Here is a 16,437-nt window from a genome sequence, read left to right on the forward strand (position 1 = left end):
TTGACTGTCTGCAGTGTATGTGTGTAGAGCTGTGCAGCATGTCCCATTGGATTTGCACTGCCGTGTCAGGCTGTTCGAATTGCATTTAGTTAATGAATTCTTAGTCTCTGATTTGAGTATTTTTTAGATGTGTGGATACAGTTACAGTAATATGGGCATGTATCTTCTTTATGTGTGTGTGTGTGTTGCTCGCAAGAAGCATGACTAATGATATATCAACATATAATCTCTAGTGAACGTGCTACGCCCTTCTCAATACTCCCTAGCAGCTGATGCTTGGGTTGGAGTCTGCTTATTTTGGCAGCGTCAGTCTTTATGTAAATGTGTGATGGAACAAAGCATCTGGCTCATTGTATAGGAGCCTGACACCAAAACCTTCATGGTGATAATGTTCAGGTTAAAAAAAAAAAGGTCCCTTTACGCAGGCTGGATCTATAAAGGTAACGTGTAGAGAGAGAAAGTGAAGCACCAGTGTAGGGATCCACACTGCGCAGAGCTATGGACCTGCACTCTCTGTCGCTCTGTCTGCAGCCGTTGCCATGGTGACCATCTAAAAGATACACTCCATTGTTGTCAACGGTGGCCTCATTCACAGCTTCCTGTTAAAAAGGGAAAAAAAGATGATTGTTTCCACCTTTAACTGAGGTCGCCCAGCTGTGTGGGATGAATTGAAGGTGAAGTCAGGGGGGCATGTTTCAGAGATATTAACATTCCCAGCAATTTGCCGGAGCATGTGGTCGTGAGGTTGACCATTGTTTGTCAGTATGACTCACAGCAAGCAGCTACATACAGGCACAATTTTCTATAATGGAAATGTCTGGTTTGAATTCGAAAGAGCAGTAATGGCAACAATTTTCTCCCTTTCCTTTTGACTTTAAACAATTAACCACAAATATTTTATTTATGTAACTGGCATATAGTGAATACATAAATATTATTAGCCGCAAACTGTTATATCAATATTTTCCACATTAAAGTCAGCCGGACTGGATCGTAATATCAAAGTAATGAATTGCAGTAATAAGTCATTATGCTTCACCATTCTACTCCCTTAATAGTGTCTTAATTTAACCAGCTTGATGTTTTACTCCTGTGTTTCAATGGACGCTTTATGAGCTGATCCTCCAGCTTGTGTAAACAAGCAGTGTTTTGTGTGTGGGCATGTGATATATTTTATGTTTTTGTCTGAAAATATTTGACCAAAAAAACATGGTTACAGATGGTGTTTTGACTGATATGAGTGTGTAGGTTTGTTTATGTATCTGACAGCGCACTCATGGCTGGAGGCGGTGTCCGGCTCTGGAGCTTGTTCTCTTGATGTGGATTTAACTGGCCACAGAGAAAAAAAAGGCCATCATCTCGTCCCCGTGCTGGCAGAACAACCGTAACCTCTGGCTGCCACATGTTCATTTCCCACAATCGCTCTGAAAGTTTTTCCGTAGAGTTAAGCCCGCTGCCTCGCCTGCCGACTCTTGGGATCTGTTCGTGGCAGGAGGCTCGTCTGGGTTTACCGTCCACGTTCAGAGGCCTTGAGTTTTTCATTACTCTACGGCAACTTCTTGTATCCTCCAGGGATCTCATCATGCAACCTGTCTGGGGCCAGGTGGGCTCTGTAACAGCAGACTGCACAGCTGACCAAATACTAGACTATACTGTATGCTCAGAATGATGAATCACAATAAAAGGATTGCAGTGTTAGCGTTTTGTCTGCTTGCAGGCGGTTGTCCTACTTTCAAAGCCAAGAATACCCTTGAAATAGTTTGCAATTTATTGGGGCTGTGTGTACTCGAGGCAGTCTGATCTTGATCTACACGTGCTTCTGAGATTTGTGCACATTCGTACAACAACTTGATTAATTTAGGCCTGTTTCTGTCTGCTATGCTCTGCGTAAGAGGCCCCGCTGACCGCGCTCTGTGAAACTAGACAACCGTCATCATAGTTACGTCACCAACTCCCAGAACTCCCTGCATCCACAATCTGAACATTTTTCTTTGACATTAAAAGTCTGATCTCATGTGCCTGTGTAGCTGCTTCCCATGATTTCGCAGAGTGCTGCAGACAACTGCAGTGGTGCCTCATCTTTGAAGCTTGCCAGTGTCTGCCCCCTGAAAGAGGAGCTAAAGCCTGTCATAGACACACTCTGTTTGTACAGATGGCACACAGGACCAGAATATACAGACAAGATAAGTGGTTGGCCGGGGCCAGCCGGTCAGCAACCTTAAATATACGGACTACAACAACAAGAGCGATGTGAGAGCCCCATGAAAAAGAAACATAGACTGTAGCCATACATTGTGCCAGTCAATCGGTCTGATAATCACAGGAAATAAGGCTCAGGAGTGTGGGGTCGTAATTGGCCGTCATTCAGAGGCAAAGAGCCAAGGCATTCATCGGCTCCACTTCTACAAAACACAATGGCTGCTGCAGTTCATGAAGCTACCATTGTCTCCTCTAAGATAAGTGGACTAGGAAGCCCTGCTCTCTGTTCATCAGTGTGGTATTATTATTGTGTACCTGCCCAACAACAAACGCTCCGCACTGTGCCGTTCAACCGTTCAGAACAGATCATTATTCCAAACCCTGGTCCCAGAGGATTAGTTATTTAAGGTTGGGGGTTCCTGGTGGAGGACGATAGGGTCACCCCCCCCAAAAAAAATTTGTGCCCGTGTTTGAAGTGCTTTGTCTAGGACGCTGGTGGTGGGGCAGAGGGGCGGGGAGGCGTTGAATACAGCCATACATATTCATTGAGGGGAGGGTTAAGAGCTCCTTGTTATGTCTGGGTGATAAAGAGCTCCGAGCGCCCTCCCCCATCTGATCACGCTTTTGGGATTTCATGGTGGGCATATTTTGTGCCCTTTGATATTCATCATGGGGTCAAACCCATTTGGAATATTCCATCCCAAACTGGTTGGATTGGATTTAAACTGGAGTAAAAAGTATGGTGGCGTGTGTGTTTTGTTGTTGTCTATGAAGCAGACATATCTTGGGCCAAAAGTATTGACATGGATGCCAAGAGTGGAGCCACTCTCTTCATCTGTCCCTCTGTCTCTTTTTACACACACACACACACACACACACACACACACACACACACACACACACACACACACACACACACACACACACACACACACAAACACATCCTACTTCCGGGCTGTCTGCACTAACTCTTCTGTCTGTGACTCTTAGAGTAACAAAGGCGGTGAGCAACTGAATCATTTATGAGACCTTTTCGTCGCTCATCTATTGTTTAATTGAATTCCCCTTTTTCGCAGTGCAATTGCAAACCACTACTCTATGTCTTTGCGTTCCTCTGGGTTCAGACAAAGGCAACAAAGTCTGACACTTTCACTGCAAATCCCGCGCTTTCTGCCAGTTACCCCGCTTTTTCTTATTTAGCAGCGAGGCTTGGGCACGTGTTACTGGGAAATCTGTCCTCGGGGGATTCAAGATGGCCTTCTTCATCTCCCTCCAGAGAATCATCTGCAGCCTTTATTATTGCCAACGCAGCTAGGCTCTGCTTAAATGGGTGGGGGTGGGTGGGCTGTAGGGGTGGAGAGAGCAGCCCCCTTTCCCTCTACGCCCGGCTTTGGGATGCTCTGCTGGTTATTGTTCCCTCAGCTCCATGGTTGTACGAGTGTGTGTGTGTGTGTGTGTGTGTGTGTGTGTGTGTGTGTGTGTGTGTGTGTGTGTGTGTGTGTGTGTGTGTGTGTGTGTGTGTGTGTGTGTGTGTGTGTGTGTGTGTGTTCATTGTGTTCATTGTGTGTTCAGGCTCATATCAGTCACTTTATCCCCTGGTGATGAGGCAGGACAGATCACTCTGTCAGCACAGCCAACACATCCAGCCCAGAATGAGGAATGTGAGCAGCAGTCGTAAAAAATTGTACTACTGTATATTTCACAGAAAGTTGCGCTATGCTGAGGTTGCTTCATGTACCGCGTGCTTACTTATTTATAGCATTATATAATATACATTCTAGCAAACCGAGCGCCATTTTGCTGCTATCAAAAGAACCCCTTAACACTCACTAGTGGATTTATTTCAAATCCATGTTATTGCAGTAATATTGTCATGCTTTTGTAAACATAGAGGAATGAGTGTGTAGGCCTGTTAAAACTTAACCTCACTAATGGATTTATGTCTCATAAACGGTTCAATCTGATCAAATTTAACATCTCTAATGTTGTTGGCTTGCTTTTTTTTTAATGAAACACCATGTAAAGTATCCATCCTGGCTTGACTTTGTCTCTCTCCCTCTGTGCAGCCACTGCTGAGGCAAACACGCTACAGTGGAAGAGGCAGGGTTAAGCTGGAAAAACACACAGCGTTCAAAGGTTCCCATCCAAGGCTAATTTTTTTCCTTGGATTTTTGTCAACCTGCTATGACGTTAGCAGTGTTGACTTTTCCATGCTGGTCTGTCCCTGCTGACAAAATAACACTCTATGAAATGGTAAATAGTAAGTGACCAATACAAACAAGTGCAAAGAGAGTTTTTTTGCATCACAGCAATATAAAATGTATACTGTGTCTGATTTCTCTGCTCTCTGCTTTTTTTGTATGAACACTGGAAAAAAATACTATTTGTATTGTGAAAGATTAAGCATGTAGTTAAAAAAACCAGAGATCTATCACCACCGCTCTCTGCGGTTCCCCTCAGATCTATGGAGCTTTTTTGGTGTCTTTTAACACACTGCTTTGGTTTCATAGCCTGAAACTGCTTTAATTTACCGTCACCGCTTTACCAGCATTGTTTTCAGACATAGTAGGCTGTTGTTTCAAGCAAAAAAGTTCTAAAAACCCTCTTTATGTTACCATATCAGCCCCCCCAGCAATGAGCCGGTGAACACAGTGGAGCCGGATATTCCCCTAAGGAGTTGGTGGAGACCAAAGAAGAGTTGAAAGGAGAGTGAATATTGGACTTAATAGCCAGGTTGCCAGAAACAAAAGTCCAAATCAAGTGCATTAATGCATTACTTAGTAACATTTTTCAGTTTGAAATTCATTCATTTCATTAGGGTTACTTATCCAGTAGTCTCGTAGCCAGCCATATCTCCACATCGCAGTGACAGCACTGGAGAATGTCCAGTTTCTTTAACATTTGGGGCTCTTACCGGGAGTCTGATAGAGGGTTGATTTTAGTTGGGTCTCTCCGTTTGGCTGAGTTGACAGACTGGTTCAGGATGTGCTAGCCTGACAGAGGGGCTTAAGCTGGGGGGGAGGAAGAGTCTCTCGAGGAATAACTAGTCTGTTTTGAGTTGGATGTGATGAACCTCACAGCTAACTTGTGCAGGCTCAATGGCTAAGCTAGCTGCTGGATCTCTCCCAACTTTAGGGCTGCCTTCTTGCTATGTCTAGTTTTCTATTTCTACAAGTTAATTACAAAAGATGCAATGTGCTGTTGTGGAAGATATGGAGTTGTTTAGAAGCACCTTTGACAGAGTTGGGCTGAGTAACAAAGGTAAAGCAACATAAAGAAATGTAATGCATTATGATTTCTTCTGAGAAATTAGTATAGTACTATAATTACTTTTTGAATGATTAATATGTATCCCCAATAGATGGGACAAGAAACACAAACATTAAGATATCCAGGCAGGTTGTAAACAAACCTTCAGATTAGCCAAATTCATTTGAAAGAGACAATGAAGGGAAATGGTAAAGCTACAACCCAAACTGTCCATTGTAAACACCTATCACAATTAGCAGGCCTAATTCGTAGTTCATCTTTGAATTTCCATAGTTACTATAGCCGTGACTTCACAGAGTTTGATGGATTATTATCAACATGGATTTACCTCCAAATTCAGTCCAATCATCTGACCGCTGACACCACCTACCCTGTCGGAGTTTGTTGTAGTGATATGTGTTTCCAGATCTTAGCCATTACCTTAACTGAGTACAGGGTTATCATCACTGATATATGAAATTGTGGCCAAACCAACAAGATAAAAAAAAAAAGGGAACCAAGTAGTCAATAAAATGTAGTTTCACTTAAAGTTGTCCGTGGATGAAAAGCTTGAATGAAATGACCAGTTAGATCAGGTATTTTTGCAGTTACCCAGGTGGCCTGTGTTTTTCCATGGAAGTGCAATGTCACACACAGAGCTGCTGAGACTCCGTTCACTGTCACAGTAGTCTGGTTCACCTAGAGATGACTCATTGTCCTGCTGAATGTTATCACATCAGAGACAACGGGGTAGAGATCCTCCCCCCTCTTGTACCCGCATTCCTTCCAGCCTGTCTTTTGTTATCCCCTCTTCTTCTATCACTGTTTTTCAAAACTTCTCTCACTTCCTTTTCAACCAAAATTATGAATAATCTGATGTTATGTTAATTGTATCCATACGAATTTGGCACAGGACATTTTAGACTGCCCCTAGGCGATGAATCAAAGAATGTTGAAGTATCTGGTTAAGAAAATAATGTCCTGAATTAAACCACCTCTCAATATCAAACCGCCACTGCAACCGTAGAAGTGGGAAGCAGGCTAGGCCAAGTTAACAATAATCCAGAGTAATGTCTCTCTTTGGTCGACCATCGATTAGTCATGATGCTATTTCTGTGCCTTTGGTGGTGTCTTATTTTAGCCTGGCAGACTAATGATTCATTGCAGAGCAGAAAGAGCAAAGATCCTTTCATGTGTATTTGAAGTGTGTGGGTGTGTGCATGTTTTTGTGTGTGTTATTTGAAAAAGAGAGCGATAGAAGAAATGCGAGGATGAGAGAGACAGGGGCTGCCTTGCTAGTTCATGTTTCTGAATGTGAAATAATCTGCTGGTTTCAGAACAGCTAATAAGCTGTGTGCAGTGCGGCACTGCAGCAGCATTTACATCCTATACAGTAGTGCTGGATTCATATCTGTCTGTGTCAGGGATACCCAAACTTTATAATGAGGAGGGGCACAGGCCGATGTGTCATGGATCTAAAGATAATACTGGATGCTGCTTGTAGAGATAAAGCAAGATGATAATAGCTTCTCTGTCTTATATAATTATGATGGCTGTCACAATACCTCACATTAAGAAAGTGATGTCTAAATCTTTACTCAGATAAATATCTATGCATGCTGTGCAACCAGTCATTTTAACATTTTGCCATTAAAAGTGGGCTATTTAAACAACATTTGTATTGATGTGGGCGGCACTAGTGTGGCTTTAGGAATAGCAATGTTAGTATGTCTGTCCACAACTTTTGTTCGGACTGGAATATCTCAACAACCATTCTATTGATTGCTATGCAATTTGGTACGCACACTTATGTTCCCCATAGATAAAGCCCACTGACTTTGGTGATCCTCTGACTTTTCCTCTAGCGCCACCAGCAGGTGAAAGTCTAGTATCCAATTGAAATATCTCAACATCTACTTAATGGATTAGCACAATACTTGGTAAAGACGTGTTTCCCAGATGATGGATCATAATGACATTGGTGATCCCTTTTTTTCGACTGTACAGACATGAGGTTGATAATTGTGGCTTTGTTTGAACTGGTTCAACAACTATTGGATGGAATTTGGTGCAGATACTCCCCCCATCCCCTTGTGTAATCATTAGGTCAACATTTTAACTTAACTGTTGCCCTCTATAATAAAGATGTTCCTGGAGAAGATGCCGCTAAACATCACCCCTCAACTGGATCCCCTCCAATTTGCCTAGGAGGGGCACAGAGGAAGCTGTGGCCTGCCCGCTGCACAATTCCTCCTCAGGAACCTTTGTTAGAATCGGACCACACTCACACACATAACCAACACCGCTGCCAGGATAAGTGGTGTCCTCACACCCAACCTTGCAGAGCTAAACAATAAGAACCTTGCACGCATTGCAAACCTCAATCGAACAGGACATCACACAATCACTCAATTACCACTTGTCTGTCATTGTATGTTGTTACTGTTGTGCTGTTGTATGTCTTATTGTCTGACTTGTACAGTGCTGTGGAGAGAAATTTCCCCTTGGGGACAATAAATTCAAAGGTAGCATGTTAACATTGTCGTGAGCAAGTTAGCATGCTGACGTTAGCCCTAAGCACAGCTGTGCCTAAGTAAAGCCTTACAAAGCTGCTGGCGTGGCCGTGACTTAGTCTCGTGCAAAGTTGCTTTCCTTACTTTTCTTATTCTTGTTGTCCTTGTTCTTGCACACGGGCGGTTTAGTAGGAAATATAAAAGGCACAACAACTGCTATTTGTTTCAGTCACGTATTTGCAACTTCCACAGATTAAGATATTTATATCACAGCAGACATTTAGCGTGCTCTGTTTTATCGTTATCTGAGCTGAGGGCGATGCTCTGCTTACTGTCAAACACTTGACATCCACAGGGACGAATGGAACACTTAACCAGCCCAGAAAGCATGGGACAGGACTAAAAAAAGTTTTGTCTGACACTAAAACTTCTAAACATGGCAAGAAGAAGCCATACATATGCTATATAAATATATATAGTGCATTATAGCATGCACAGGGAAAATAAAAAAGCAAATGGCCCACGATATTTTGATTTAAGGATGAAATTACAGTTAAACTCAATAGCCAAACTGATTTAATCAATACCCTTTTAGTGTGCCATTTACCAAACCTGCTCCCCTCAGCTATTTTTCTCTCCATCCTCCAATGATCAAGACAGACTATATTTAGGTTGTTGCTCTCCAGAGAGCCTATCTTGGCCCTGAATCCCAAGTTGTGCTGTCCTGCTCAATGTTGTTCTTTTTTTACCCTGACAGGCTCTCAGCAGTCAGTCTTTATCTCTGGAGTCTGTGTGATGTTGCAGATTCAGATTTACAGCGTGGCCTCAGATGAAGACAACTTAAAAAAATAAAAAAATAAAAGCAATGTGACAAAAATTGCATGGAGCGACGGCGATGACTCATCAACATTACAGTCCAATAGTAATGTTAATGTCTCCTCTCTTGCAGTGGCTCATGCGCAGGACACACACCACCACTCCGCAGAGAAGCCCCTGATTCAGTGCTACAAGTGTGGCGAGCCATGTAAGGGGGAAGTGCTGCGGGTGCAGAACAAGCACTTCCACCTCAAGTGCTTCACCTGTAAAGGTACTGTCATTTTATGTAATTAGATACCTGGTGATGAATGCGTTTCACTAGTAGTTGCTGCTTGTGATTTGGCTCAGCTTTAACACATGTGAGACAAAATGATCCATAAGGTTGGTCATTGGTCAATAAGTTATGCGTTTACAATTTAAAAAATGATTCTTCAGACAGCTTATTTTTTTCTGAATTGGAGAAGATATATGTGGGAGGCGTGTGAACATTGGATGCTAAAGTGTGAAGTTTTAAAATTCATTGCTAATTTCATACTGTCACAATCGTAGAACATTTGCCTCCTTTCATTCAGTAGATGCAGCCTAATGCTGATTACTGTTGTGTTTTCCCATATGATGTATAGAATGATAGTTCACAGGTATAGAGGAGTCAAAAGTCTGGTGATCCTTTAGGTAAAAAGACAAAAGTGCAGCTGAAAAAAATTGTTTTTGTCCACAACTGTCCCAAAAAGCATCCAAATCACATGAAGTTGGATAGGAGCAGTCCCTAAAGGCCACAGCATCCTTCCCATCCTCCTCTAAAGGCCGGTGGCATGACTCATCTTCATATTCTCAGACCTACATACTTCAATTATAGTACCATTCAGACTGCTATGACATGTGACAGTGCAAATCCTCCTGCATTTATCCTCATTACTGATGGATTTCTGGCATTCTGGCATTCTGGCATGATTACGATGTAGCATCCCACAGCCGACCAAGCGGTCTCACTCTTGCAGGCTGAACCTGCCTCGTGAAAGCCCTAGTAGTTAATCTGTGACTGGAGTACTGTTATAGAGTTAGCTTAGTTCACCAAGGGCTGAGAATATCACAAGCAAACGCTGAGATTAGCACCTAAATCTGTCCTGAACAAGTGGATATACATACCTTTTTAGAGTCAGTGGTGCTGAACGTATTTGTGCACACCAGATAGTGAGATAGTGGTTGCCAAAGAAGCCATGTGGACTGCTGTATTAGCCAATAGACACGCTGTCTTAGTCATTGCTCTAAATTTAGATATGCTGTTTTGAATCTCCAGCTTTTAAGACTTACAATACTGGAATTGTCAGGTTGACCAAGCTTATTGATATTCATACTATCCCCTTTGCATAAAAATCCCAAACTGACCCTTTTTGTATGTGTTTATCTCATTCTATGACATGCACAAAACCTTTCAATTTCCCTGAATTCACTTTAATTTCAATTTCATAAATTGAGCCACCAAATCCCCACTCTTGACTCGGCTAGCCTACAAGCTAATCTCATCACCCGTGAGCCCTAATGCAATTAAATCTGATTCTCTGCCCAACTCGCTCCCATTCATCCCCCAGGATTTAGCGTGGTTCATTGCATAAGAATGATTAGGTGCAGTCATCTCAAACATCAAAATATTTTCCCTCTTAGCTTTGGCAGTTCCAAAGGGCTATTCAATTCCCAGACTCACTCTGTGGTGTTGGAATGGTGGACTTCACAGCTCATATTACCATTATGTGGTGGAAATACTGTAAATGCAGACACGCCTTAAGTCTGGATCGTGATCAAAACATATGTGGAGTTAACACCACATGTGCAGTCAGTGAGTCTTGATAAATGGAAACATTATGCCATGATTTCTTTCATTAGCCAGGACACCCTTAAATGTACCCTTAAATAAGCTACAAAAAGGCAGAATATTATCAGAATTAATACATATGTTGAAGTATCGGAGAAAGTGGAGGTCATTGATTTTTCAATGTGGGTCTGTCTACTGGTCCGTACCAGTCCACAACATATTTCAAGATTGAAAAACTAACTAACGACAACTATTAGATGGATTGCCATGACATTTGGTACAGACATTTATGTTTCCCAGAAGATTAATCCTATTAACTTTATTAACCCTGTAACTATTCCTCCAGCGCTACCATGAGGTTGACATTTGTGTTTTTGAGTGAATTGTCTCAACAACTGTAAGATGGATTGCCATGAAATTTGGTCCAGACAGTCATGTCCTCATCAGGATCAGCTGAAATAACTTTTGTTATCCTGTAACTTTATATATACCACCATCATTAGCTCCAAAATTGAATTTGTCAAATAGAGCAAGATATGCAAAAATAATAACATTCTCATCGGCCATAGCTGTACTATGTGTTTAGTGTCAATTATAAAATGTTCATGCATGCTAACACACTTTAGCTTCACCAATGAGAGTACCAAATGACCTCTTTCACAGCCATTGGCAGTTGCGCTCTGTTATTAAGGGATGTTTTTATTATGATGGCAGTCTTCTTCTATAGTCCTCTCATATAAAATTACAATGTGCTGACTTATATAATTATGCATGTTGCCTATATGGATGGAATAAAATTACAGATCTGTTTGAGATTTTGATTTTGATGTGGTGTCATAATTAACCACAGTTTAAAAAAGACTTGATTTATTGTACACTTTTGACTTCATCATATCACACACAGGGGATGTTTAAAGCATGTCAATTTAAAAACTGCCATGTTTCATGAAGGACCACCCAAAAAGTGAAAAGCCATGAATCTGTGCCTCTGCTTTAAATCACAAAGATAAAAGCCACCATATTCCTCATTCAAAGGTTTGAATTCCATATTTCCTCCAATATGGTAAATCTTTCTATTGGACAGTAGTCAAACCCGACATCAGTGTTATACCAACATTAAAAATATCACAAACTCTCAATTGTTCTATAATTAGGATTTCTGCCTTTGCTAGTTTTGATGTTTTTGTATATGACAAGTTTATATTTGAATTAAAGGAAGCTTGTTGGAGAAGGACATTGTAGTAAGGAGTATTCAGAGCCAGTTATCTTCAGAAACACATCAAGGCCATTTCCTGAGCTACACAATTGTAGAATTGTGGTTCCATTGAACACTTATCCTCCACCAACAATGAAAAGACCTTGCAGTAGTAGTGCTGATTGATCGCCTTGAGCCCTCAATGCAGAGTTCCTTCAAAGTGAAAAGGTTTAGGTTTTTTTTATTGCAACTGTAAATGCTGATGAAAGGATTTTTACATTACGCTTCACATTGTAATGCACACAGCTGTTAAAATGAATTTCTCAGCATCCATTTCATGAATTCAGCGAGCCTCTCAGGATTACACAGACCAGCAAGGCTTAACAAAGCTGTTGATGCGTGGAGGAGTTGGGTGGCTTGATGGTTATGTGGGCAGAGCACTAAATGACCTGACTCGCAGAGTGCCAATGTGTGTGTCCCGTACAGTGTGCGGCTGTGACCTGGCCCAGGGGGGCTTCTTCATGAAGAATGGAGATTATCTGTGCACGCTGGACTACCAACGCATGCATGGCACCCGCTGCAATGGCTGTGGGGACTTTGTGGAGGGGGAAGTGGTCACTGCACTGGGCAAGACCTACCACCCTGCCTGCTTCGTCTGCACCATCTGCAAGTAAGACACATAGATTCATTTTACATTACCTGTAAAGACTTAAATAGAAGACTTAAATAGATCTTAATGTGTTGCATTTGAGTTCGGCATTCCTAATCATGTGAAGTGACAGACAAACAATCAGATGGCAGGGATCCCAGTAGACAGTGTACAGTACCATGCTGTGTGTCACGTCTAAACGTCCTCCTCAGGCACACAGTGTTGACACACATCCACATCATCGAGTCCTGTCATCTTAAGCCCCATCAGACAGCCTGCAAGCCTTAGCGAATAAACTCTTACGCTTACCTCGGGGCCACAGCTTTTGCTTGACGACCGATTGTTCATGTCACCCCTCTTCCAGACGACCGTTCCCTGCAGGGGACAGGGTGACCTTCAACGGGAAGGACTGCCTGTGTCAGTACTGTGTCGAGCCCATGTCTCCGGGACCAAAGGACATCCTGGGCTCCAGCAGTAAGTTTCCCATTCGCTTTCACACAATGCCATTTTGGCTTCTACACAGTATTGGGAAGTTTGCAGTAGGATTCATTGTGAAAGTGGATTCGTTGAAGGATTTAAAAAAGTTTCAGATTTTCAGTCAAGTCTGGTATTTTAGGAATGATTCATGCATGACATTTAATGTAGCTGGTATCATTTGAGCTGGAATATTTGTGCTGTTAAGAACGATTTTAAGGTTTACATCAATCAAGCTTGCTCACACATTATTAGCATAAATTTAGTTAAACAAAAACGACTGCCGTATTGATGGAATTGTGAACGTTAACCCCTTTTTCAAGCAGCAGCCTGTTTGTTAAGTTAGCTTGTGCTGTGCAGCAAAGCATTGTTCAAACTAAAATAACATTACCTTCAATACTAGTGGAGATCAAAAGTTTCTAGACTAAAAATGTAATGCGGTGAAGTGAAGTGTGTAAAACAGTTGATACTACTAACAGTTCCACATCGCAGTAGAGAAAATACTTTGTAAGGAGCTTTTTTCTGCAACACAGTTATGCCTGGCTGATGTAGGGGTATCATTGGTTCTCTCCTTTTCTCTGTAAACGCAGCCTTGTGTTGGACCAGCCATGTTTATGAATAACACCAAGACAGGCCTTGCTAAATAATGCATGGCCATGCATTTCCTTTCCTCTGGAAAAGGGAATGTGCAGCCCTCAAACCCCTCCTCTTCCAACTCCTCTCATCCTCCTTCTTTCTCTTTTCCGTTCTCTTCCTGTCCCCCCCCCCCAGTGTGGTCTCTCAGTTGGTGTTTGAAGAGCTTTTAGACAAGGTCACCTATAAATAAGGCATGCTGATTCTCCTCACGTCATCACCGCAGCCTCGTTATGCCTTACGTAGTTATCGTCCCCTGTGGTTGCAGTGGGCTCTGTGTTGCTTTCATCCTCTATTCATTAAAGAAGAGATGGCAGGAAGATTGTTCGTTTAAGAACCAACCTCTTGCACTTTTAGAGCCTCGGGATCCCACTTGGATATGGATGGGGCTTTTAGAGCTGTGGTAAGAGAGAGGTGGATGATAGAAAGAGGCAGCTGTCAGAACGCTGCTGGTTACACTGTATCACCATCTAGTGTCTTGGGTCAGAACTGACAAGACGGCTCATTCTTTGCATGCAATTTTTTCTCCTCCGATGAGCCCATTAAAGGCTGTGTTTTAAATGAAACGAGCATTCACTCAAGCATTATTTCACTCTACAGGCTTTTTCCTTGCTCTCTGTATGTATTTTTCTTGTAGTTTTTGTTGCAACAACACTTAACTTAATGCCACTTTTGCTTTTTGCAGATTGTGCAGGATGTGGTCGAGACATTAAGAACGGACAGGCTCTCCTAGCGTTGGACAAACAGTGGCATCTGGGCTGCTTCAAGTGTAAGGCCTGTAGCAAAGTGCTGACTGGAGAGTACATCAGCAAGTAAGCATCTCGTATCCACTGTAATTACAGGCCAGTTGGTCAAATTCAGGCCTGCATTCAGGCTCACATACAATTATGATTTCACTGTGAGGTCCCTGCTGCATAGATTTGTCTGTCTCCACTCAGGGACGGCGCCCCCTACTGTGAGAAGGACTACCAGATCCATTTTGGAGTTCAGTGTGAGGCGTGTCATCAGTTCATCACAGGGAAGGTGCTAGAGGTAAGACACACACACACACACACACACACACACACACACACACACACACACACACACACACACACACACACACACACACACACACACACACACACACACACACACACCATTCTTCAGCTTCAACATCCCTCTTTTGAGTGGCTCGCTAGAACAGGCAGATGTCTCTCGGTGCTGCCAGATGTGGAATTTATAATATTCTTTTGTAAATAGATTCAATATTGCGACTGGAGTTCTTAAGAATCCTGCCTATGGTACGTTTGAAAGAGTGAACAAATACTTTCACTTGAATTTGAGTACTTATGGTTAATTGAAAGTCTACAATTACAGCAGATACATTTGGGAAGTATGCATAAAGTTTCAAATGAAAGTGTTTTACAGTGAGTTGGTTGTCAATTCTGCTTATCATTAAAACAGAGGATAAAGCCTTTGGGTGGAATTTTGAAATGTAGTTTTATAATCTTTGGTGTAATCTCTTCGTCACAGAGCCAAAGAGACTCTTGACATGACGGTATTCAACTAAAAGATTAATTCTTAGCAGATTTATATGTCTTTCCAACTAGACCTAAATACACATCCTTGCACACAGTCATACAAGCTCGCTTTGCAACAAATTACATAAATATTACATAAAACACCTAATGTGATCTGACGATTAGGAAGTGATCAGTATTCATTAATACTTTATGTCATGCAGCTGTTATCAAACTCTTGTTTAAACACTCTTAACGTTGTCAGAGCCTAGTTTATGTAAAACCAACGCTCTCTGTGTTCACTGGTCTCTTGAGCAAGTGCTAGCCTGTCTGTCCTGCAAACAGTGATCCCCTCAGACGCCGTGTCATTTTATGGTATGAAAATGTCTCTGCTAGCCAGTCAGCCAGGCTCACAGTAATCCAGCACTAAGGCAGGTCTTTGTGACAATCGGAAAAGGCCTTCGCATCACACCCATGAGCCGCTGCCAATGGATCAGTAAGGCCAGAGCCACAGCTGTCTGTCTGATAGTCCATCACTGATCCAAGACCCAGGTCAAATACCGTGTAGCCATCGGTTGGGTTTGCATACCTGCAGCTCCTCTGGGTGTGCAATGGGAATGGATTATTAATGCATGGGCAATCAATGCAGCTATTCAAATCTGGGAGAGTATTTAGCGGAACACTACATATATAGCATAAGTACCTTTATAATCCCTGAGAGAGAGATAGAGAGAGATATATGAGGAGAGTATTGGGTGGAAGGTGCTGTGAAGTGCTTGCTATAGCTGCTCTGTAAAATGTGAAAAATGCAAATGTTAGTCAATGGCTCCATATCTGTGAGTGGCTACTTGCAAGCTGAAACGCTGCTGAGGGTTGTTATTCAGCGGGTGCAATCTCTTTTGGGTGTTTTATCATCCCCGGTCAAAGTCCCATAGGCTTTTTAGTGGAGCTCTCTGCATGCAAAGTGCCATGTCAATGTAGATGGAAATTCAGGCGCTCTAGCCAGCAGATCATTTTATTGGACCGCATTATGCAGGTTATCACAAAGAGGAACGCTCAGTTAGAGAAGGCAGGTTGACTGTGCCAAACAGGCAGGACTCATTGTGGTCATATTCAATAATAACTTAACATTCTTTCAATTTTGTCCTTACTGAAAGAGAATATGACCTGACTACAAGACTGGAATACAAATGATTTCACATTCCCCATTAGCTGTTTAGAAACATCGTATTTACATTTAACCTGCAGACCAGTCTCAGCGGAACATATTTACCAACAGCTGACCGCTGCCACAATTTCATCAACAGTTGTTTTTGAAGGAAGAAAGAGAAGTTATACGGGATCTGATAAAACTATCCCTTGCACTAGCAGGGTTTGGATGTTAGAGGAGGGAGATG

General features: G+C 42.3%; 1 protein-coding gene across 2 annotated transcripts in view; it reads left to right on the forward strand.

The window, feature by feature from the left end:
• The window catches only part of ablim1a (actin binding LIM protein 1a), a 28,090-nt gene that overhangs the window by 227 nt on the left and 11,426 nt on the right, over positions 1-16,437 (forward strand). For both annotated transcript variants that reach the window (XM_054600586.1, XM_054600584.1), the window contains exons 2-6: positions 8,911-9,048; positions 12,269-12,452; positions 12,796-12,905; positions 14,224-14,350; positions 14,477-14,570. In XM_054600586.1, the coding sequence (XP_054456561.1) occupies positions 8,911-9,048; positions 12,269-12,452; positions 12,796-12,905; positions 14,224-14,350; positions 14,477-14,570 (653 nt within the window). The remainder of the gene's footprint in view (positions 1-8,910; positions 9,049-12,268; positions 12,453-12,795; positions 12,906-14,223; positions 14,351-14,476; positions 14,571-16,437) is intronic.

Source organism: Anoplopoma fimbria, chromosome 6 (assembly GCF_027596085.1).
Source record: "Anoplopoma fimbria isolate UVic2021 breed Golden Eagle Sablefish chromosome 6, Afim_UVic_2022, whole genome shotgun sequence".
Classification (NCBI taxonomy): Eukaryota; Metazoa; Chordata; class Actinopteri; order Perciformes; family Anoplopomatidae; genus Anoplopoma; species Anoplopoma fimbria.